At 42.1% G+C, this 8,026-nt stretch overlaps 1 protein-coding gene across 2 annotated transcripts; it reads right to left on the reverse strand.

Annotated features, from left to right (window-relative positions):
• Positions 1-1,142: 1,142 nt before the first annotated feature.
• RHBDD2 (rhomboid domain containing 2) lies at positions 1,143-6,937 on the reverse strand. Of its 2 annotated transcripts, none has more exons than XM_063298295.1 (4): positions 6,691-6,937; positions 4,713-5,114; positions 4,062-4,212; positions 1,143-2,392 (listed from the first exon to the last, which is right to left on the reverse strand). In XM_063298295.1, the coding sequence occupies exons 1-4, from the start codon at positions 6,842-6,844 to the stop codon at positions 2,050-2,052; spliced, it is 1,050 nt and encodes a 349-aa protein (XP_063154365.1). In that variant the 5' UTR covers positions 6,845-6,937; the 3' UTR covers positions 1,143-2,049. The 2 variants fall into 2 exon arrangements, with proteins under 2 accessions (XP_063154365.1, XP_063154373.1); XM_063298303.1 differs by lacking the exon at positions 6,691-6,937 and adding an exon at positions 6,157-6,633.
• Between the last annotated feature and the right edge of the window lie 1,089 nt (positions 6,938-8,026).

Genomic DNA, 8,026 nt, shown 5'->3' on the forward strand with positions numbered 1-8,026 from the left:
GCCAAGAAAACATCGCAAAAGCAGCAGCTCCCAAAGAGTCAGATATGACTTGGTGCTTGCACAGGGGACCTTTCACCTTTCACTTTCAGGAGAAAAGGCAAGTGGCTAGAACTGTGACCCTGGGAAGGAGACAGATAGGAAAAACCAGACTGTTGCCTTTCCTAATAGTGTGAAAGGAGGCAGTATATGGGCAAAATAAATGGTACAGTACTTAATGATGGTATCCTCAAACAATAGTTAACCTGTTTAGAGGAGTGCAGGTGTACCCCAATAGTATTATCAGAGGCATTCCAAATGCAGAGGTCAGAGTCTGATTTACAGTATCTTCTTAATCTTTTCTGTTTAACAAACCAAACATACGCTATAGCTTCAACCTTGCTTTGTTCAGGGCTCTTCTGCGTTCCTTTGACAAGGAGCTCAGCAATCACTGAAACTGTGCATGCCAGTAAATATACTTTGTTTCATCTATCTCCAGTTGTTTGGTTCCTGATTTAAGTGAGCATTTTTCACACAACATCACATTAAGCCAGTGTTTCTCAACCTCACATAGGAAGCCAGAAGTTGATCGCTTAATGCAGCGTTTCTCAGCCTCGGCAACTTTAAGATGTGTGGACTTCAACTCCCAAAACTCTCCCAGCCAGTGGCTAGGGAATTCTGGGAGATGAAGTCCACACATTTTAAAGTTCCGGAGGTTGAGAAACACTGCATTAAGCGATCAACTTCTGGCTTCGTATGTGAAATACCCCATAATTGAACCCGATTTACATTATCATATGCTATTTCTAAGGCTACACTTATCCAATTAACTTTCTCACATTCATACATTTCTTAATGACCTGCTGAAGAGCGGGTATCTCATTTGTAGACTCCTTATAGGGCACGAAGTGCACTGCACTCCCCAGATTGTGCTCGCTGTCATCTCTTGTACCTTTCAGTCAAAATTCAACCACTTTCTTATGCACGATTACAAATGGATCCCCCTGTAGCTTTTGTATTTGCCATTCCCTTCTCTCTGTACAGGGAAACAATATGAGCACTCCTCCAAGTATCAGGCTTAGATGCAGTCATTATCAGCACTTGCTTCATTCCACTCTGCAGCATATCACTCTCATTCTCATACAAAGAATGCAATTATACACTCCTTGCAGAATTGTTCTTTTATTCAAACTACATTATTTTTTTTATCACAGTCGAAGCGTTTCCCGCTTTCCAGTAATATCGGGGTTTGCCAGGGTTATGCTATCCAAGAGAATACAGTAGAAAGATGCCAGGTCCACAGAACTCGATACTGTCCATGGCTGTGGCTGGGAGAAAATTCTCATGGTTTCAGAAGAGACCTTTCATATTATGCTGTTCAGCATCTTTTGAACTAGAAATGTCTAGCTGGGATCTTCGGTATGAAGGGTACGGCTTTAAAGAATTACAGTCCTTACCAGAACCAGCTGGCTACGCTCCCTTGTGTGACCTATTCCAATTTATCTAAAGTAGATTTTTTAAAAATTAATAACAAATCTTGCAGAAAATAATCGTAAGTTTAAGCCAAGATGCTCAACTGACTTGAGGTGTTTCAGTTGAACAGACACATCCCATCCGTGGATGATAATTTAAAAAAACTTTAATCCTAAACAACTTTCCTGGCAGCCAAATATTAAGGAAACGTAACAATTTATCAGAAGTACATTTTTAAAGGCGCAGTGAAACCAATCCTAAGCTGGCCAGCACCTCAAACGAACAATCTATAAAATTTCCATCACTTTTTACGAAGTTGTTCAGACATAGGAAGGAGCTAGAACCTGAAGCTGTGAAGGCCATGATGTCATCACCCAACATTAATGCACAAATTAAGTTTCAGCATTAAACAGCTGAGGCAGTGTTATCACTTGACCCCACCGGGCTGCCACAAGACACAGAAAAAGGAATGGCCCCTTTCTTCTATTAGATCCAAGCTGCTCAGGACCTCCCATTTTTTTATCGCCTGGAAGAGGCTCCCTTCTCAGAGAAACCACTGTTGCTTCAGCATGGTCTGACAATTGCAGTTACCTACTGGACTCAGCCGACATGAACTCGACAAACTTCTTCTGATTCTGAGGCAGCTCCCACCGTCAGAAACCCCGGTGCTTGGTGGGCAGCCAAGTCATCTGTCTTCTCAGGCACCCGTAAATTAGCACCAACAAGACGAGAAGCAGGAGGTGATCCTGCTAGTGAGTGGAAATGGTTCTGGATGCACAGCTCTCCCATGGCACCAGCAGTATGATGCAGTGCAGGACCCTGAAGGGCTGGTGGTCCTGGGGCTGGAATGTGTGCATTTGGATGCTGCATATGCATGGCAAGCAAAGCAGGAGGGGAGCTGTGATAGCTCTGGGTGGGATAAGAACCTGGCACTGGATTTAGCCTGAAACAGAGAGAAGAGATATATTAGTACCACCCAGCTAATCATTACTATGCCAAGAGCTGGATTTACATAGACTCCATGGGAACTGTGTACTAAGAGGCAAGATTTTCCTGAAGGGAGGCAAGCATCCATCTTCTTTTGATGTTTGACCACATGCAGTTAATCTCAAAAGGCTTTCCCTGCCCTTCTTACAGTAGCACAGACAAGAATGAAGCCTTAAGCACACTACTAACTGCCCACTGCAGTGCAAAGAAGCCAGAGCCTTTATATATATTTATGCTCCAGAGTTTAAACTTTAGCCCTTTCCCCCCCACCCTTCTAATTAACATGTGCTTGGCTAGTTCCTTGATTGCCTTCGCAGGCAGCAGAGTTATATTCACATAATGGTTCTTTCTAGCCCAAGAACATGGTTTCTGTCTCAGCAATTTCAGCCTTTGAACAAATGCTGCATTAACCAGGCTATTCTTTGTTGAAGTTCATGTGTTCACTATTCCAGGAACAAATGAATACGCAGCTCCTACTAAGAGCTGCCCTGGGCCTGGGAACCTGAAGGACAGCATAGCTACCTTTATTTATCCTCCAGGGAGAAAGGAAAGCATCAATTGCTCTTCACACAAGAAAACTATCAAACGAAGGTCAACCTAGTCTGATCTGCTTAAATACCCAGTTATGGCTTACAATTTATTTCTGTGCCTGAAGACTCCGTCTCTTTCTTTGCCCCTCAACTTGGAGATTTAATATTTATTAATAGGTTTTAATAAATTAATGCCACAACTGAAGCAGACAGGAAAAAAAAAGAAAACTTCATGACAAAGGCACAGGCACAAATCAAGCTACTTCCTAAAATTCTGAAAAGTGTTACATAGTTTTTTTCTTTCCAGAGCTTGTAACATTATTAGTGTGTTCTTGCATAGCATTGCATTGCATGATTTCATATCATTTGGGCAAAACAGCCTGCTATTCAAAATAGTGCATTCATGCATATTTGTAAATAACTCTGTATTCCTTTACTGTACCTTCACTTATAGTATAGAGCAATCATCCTAAACTAAAAGACTTTTGGTTTATTTTTCTGGTCCTGTATGTTATTGACTAAAGATGAACACAAATCATCTTTGGTCAATAACATTTCTAGCCTGAATTTCCATATTTCCACTTTCTAGTTTAGCCACAGAAAAACTAAGATCACAGCTACTAGCCATGATACTTTTCCTTAAAGATCATTAATGTTCAAAAGAGCTACACTATTTTTCCTACCTTTCTGAAATTTTATGTACTGTACCTGGACCCATACCTTTAGCAGAACTTATTTCTTAGTAAATCTTAGACACATAACAGAGAGGTACAAAACTTTACTTCATACCAAAGAGGAAAACGTATGATATACCATGTGGTAAGATTAAAACCAACTGCCAATGTAACACATTTAACAGACTGCAGCTTTCTCTCGGGTATTACTTCTTTTAAGTTTGTAAGTTTAAGACTACAAGCTCATACGAAAAATAATACTGAGCTAAAAGTAGGATAAAAAATAGAATTATGCTTTTTTTAAATGCATCAATTAACCAAGTAATCAGATTATAAATTCTGTGAAGATACTGAAACTTTGAGAAATACTGCTTTTAGTAGATAAGTAAATAGCAAGCACCATGATGGCTTGCAGACTTACTTTCGGTTCTGGGAAGCCCTTCTTTCTGCCAGGGATCCTGGAACATATTTCACCCCTGGAATTCTTTTCAGCAGCCGGAAAGGGAACTTCTGATCTAAACAAGAGGCTGTTGATTCAGAGAAATCCAAACCAAAGCAGTAACCATAACCATCTAAATTGAGCAGTGAGTTAAGGAGACCCAGAAAAAGGATTTGAAATGCAGGGGGTTTTAAGCCTGGTCTTCTACAGGCATTTTCAATGGAACCTCTGAGAGTTCTAATGAGCATAGAACACCAGTATTATATTTTCTTTGCTTCCCTAAATTTATTTTTGAACTGTGCTAACAAGAAAGGAAGGACTCAAGAATGAAAAGTGAAGGACATTCCAGTTACTTTTAGTACAATTTACTATCTTTGCAATTTTGGGTGGGGGCTGGGGGCAATCTACTTAGTCTATTCAAGCAATAGTTAAAACAGCCTTTACATATCTGGAAAACCCCAAAATGGAGAAGGCTGCTGATGGGCTAATATAATAAATCATTAAAGAAAATAAGTCTCAAATGTATCTGTGCCATTTATAATGCAATTGCTATCTATAAGTATTCTTTAGATATGGAAGATGCAACTTTATAACTTAAAGGGCTAGCTGATGGAATTCATTGTAAAAAGATACATATCTCTCCAATTAAGAGGCCACAGAAGTTTGCTAGGAAAGAAGAACTTGGAAGAATCCAGGCCATGCAAAGTAGGAGCCAGGGCACAAGTATCATGCGGAAGTTCACCCCAAAGAGCACTGTCCTCCTCATCGGAGAGCGAGCAATTGAAGCAGCCAGCATGGCAAAAGCCACAGGAGTGAATCCTTCAGCATCCGTGATCTCCAACAGACCAGATGCCACAGTCCTGAGTACAAGGTAGAGTAGAGCTAAGGAAACCGCAAATGCCAGAGTGAGGAAGGAGTGCTTCACAGTCCCCACCATCTTCTCAAAGCTGCCGGCAAAGTACCAGATGATAACAGCACTGCATACCAAGGAGATCACATCCTCGTAAACGAAGATGTAGGTCACCAGCCTATAAACTGTGTAAAAAGAGCCTTGTTGGCAAAGAAATCACAGACAAGAAAAGCTGACACACCAGAATCATTCCAAATCTATTTGTAATTTTGGGAGAATGCTGCTAACTCCAAAGACAAGCTGAACTGAAAGGTTGGGATAGGGTTAAAACAGAGTGGAGAGCTGCAGTAAATCAAAAGTCCAGAATCAGAAGAGAGCTGGTCCTAGAAAGACATTTAAGTGAAGTATATCTTACAAGCCTTGCAATCTGGCCATTTACCGACAGACTGAACATGCCTGGTTTTGCTGGGGGGGGGGGGGGGAGGCAAATTAGTTTGGTCAGCCTGAAGAAAAACATAGTTTATTGGTTCCAGTGGAATTTTCTTTAGTATTTGGCAAAACTGGCCCTGATAGTCCTTTGAACTGCCTAGATAGGATAGACTTTTGGGGCCAGTATTTATGATATTTCTACTTCTTCCTAAAACTGTCCATTTAGTTTGCCCACTGCTTACAACAGCATTCCAATTTATTTAGCAAATGTATACACTGCCTATTCCCTTAACAATTTAGGGTGTCTCATATTCAGTTGTAATCTATAAACGTAACAGAAAAAGCAACAGAAAACCAGTAAATAAATATGCTTTAATATATTCTATTTGTCTCCCGCACTTCAGTATGTATGCCAAATCACTGGGAAAAATAATCTGAGAATGTGAAATGTGTTTCCATGCAGCGATAACATTTTTTTCTTTTCACCTAAGTTCCTTAGGCTCAGAATCAGTGCATGAATAGGGGAGATGAGAACCAAGAAGCTGAAACTTAATTCAGAAAAGGCAGTGTGCATGAATGTTCCTGGACATGGGGGATCTTGATCCTCAATTTGTCATCCAAATTATTATCTAAATATTAGAGGACCTAGAAAAATGGGGTTTCACTGTTGCTTTTGGCAGCTCTAAGCAAATGTACCAATAGCATTGGTTTCGGGGGGGGGGGGGGAGAGGCTTTCTGTCATTCTTCAAAACATTGGAAGCATAAATTTTTACAGATCTGCAAATAATTTAGACCTACCTTCCATCTGCTCCTACTTCATCACTCAGCAAGAAGTCTAAACTCAAGTGGTAATGCAGTAGGAGGTACTCTGCTATGGAAGATTCCTTAGGAAGGGGGCTGCCTAAATGAATGATATTAGCCCCAGGAAGAAGCAAGAAATGCTGGTGGAAATTAAAAATGAGGACGGTATGGCAGGGCCTGCAATGCTAGGAGTTAGAAGGAGAAAGGGCCAGATCGTCTTTTATGGAGCCCTTGAAGAAACCAGTCTTTGCTAAGACATAAATACTTAAGAACAATAGAATCACTCCTGTAACGGCCCCGGGGCCACTTTAAAACTTTTCCAAATGTCCAGCCAATGTCCTCCATGAAGCATGAAGACCAGAGCCTTCTCTTCTTTATCGTAACTACTAAGGTAGCCTGCTCCTTCCCATGGAAGATCCATTTTCACCTCTTGGCTTCCACCCTCCCCACGCTTCTGACGAGATTCCAGTGGGAGAACGTAACAGCCGCTACCCGAGGAAGGAAGGAAAAGAGGGATCCCCACGAGCTCACCCTGCCCTTCCCGCACCGCCGCCGGCCGCAGCAAAAACGCCGGCAGAGCGTCGTCGGGCAGGCCATTTTTCGTGCTCCGCTGCAGCAGACCCGGCCCGGAGACCAGCAACGAAAGCAAAATCGTGAGGCAAGCCGCCAAGGGAAGCTTTTCCATGCTCTCCCGCCTTCACCCTCCACGCCCGACTCCCAGATCGTCAGGGTTACCAGGCTTCCGCAGTTCTGCTTCCGGGATATGTCACGACCAACCTAGCCAAGCGATCCGACAAACAGGAAGACCCGCCTGCGCAGGCAAGCCCATATCCCCCTCCTGTCCCAAAGAGCAAAACCCTTCTCCGTTGCCCTAATAACCGAACACTAGCGGTTAACCAGCCCTGAAATGTTCTTTCAATTGGTAACAGCTGCAGAAAGGGGCGGAGCTAATAAAGGATCCAAAGCACTGATAGGGTGACTGCAGTGGCCCTGCCCATTTCTGCTGTGTTAAGCCAGAGAGCGGGGTTCCCTATAGTAGCTGCTCAAGGTACGGGCGGAAGTAGCCGTCAATTCCGGAAGCTAAACGGATGAGATTTCCTTAAGAGGCGCGGCTATCTTACCGTAATACTGTATAATAATAATAAAGTTCCTCGACTCGAACTGAATTCTGGTGATTACTTGCTAGGATTATCTTTTTTTGGCATGACGGCAATATGAAAGTGATTTTGTTACTGCCTTTTCTGGGATTTTAGATTTTTATTTCCCAGACAGGTCTAGTTTTCCTCTTCAAGGCACCAGAACTAAATCAGAGGGTGAAAAAAATATTGGCACAACTTAAAAAGCTCTTCTCCCTAGAATCCACAGGAAAAATTGCATTATTGTACTTGTAAAATGAAGCAACTGCTTGAGAAACAAATCTGTTCATCTTGCTTCACCAGTTGAGTATCCCTGCCAGATGGACTGGACAGTCATTTTGGTTGCAAGAAACCACAATGTATTTCCAGCTGCTTTCTTCTGCCTTGTACTTGCAATCTTTTCCATATTCCTGAGAAAGCCTGCAGCTTGTCACACGGAATTTCATGGTACTCTTCTTGTATTTCAAATTTTTGATCACGTATGGTTTCCCTGCCACACAAGTATGGTCAATAAGTTTCTCAGGGGCATGGATGAACGTGTTGAGCCATTTGCATCCATTCTTAGTCAAAGCAATCCTTCTATTTCGCATCTCACTGTTGCATCTGTTGTGGTCTATGTTATCCAAAAATGTCATGTGCTTCCTTTGAAAGGCCTGCGGGCTCTGAGCATGAGAAATGCTGATAGCAGAGATGGAGATAAAGAACAGAATCATCATAGATGCTCCTCTTGA

Source organism: Candoia aspera, chromosome 1 (assembly GCF_035149785.1).
Source record: "Candoia aspera isolate rCanAsp1 chromosome 1, rCanAsp1.hap2, whole genome shotgun sequence".
NCBI classification, from domain to species: Eukaryota; Metazoa; Chordata; class Lepidosauria; order Squamata; family Boidae; genus Candoia; species Candoia aspera.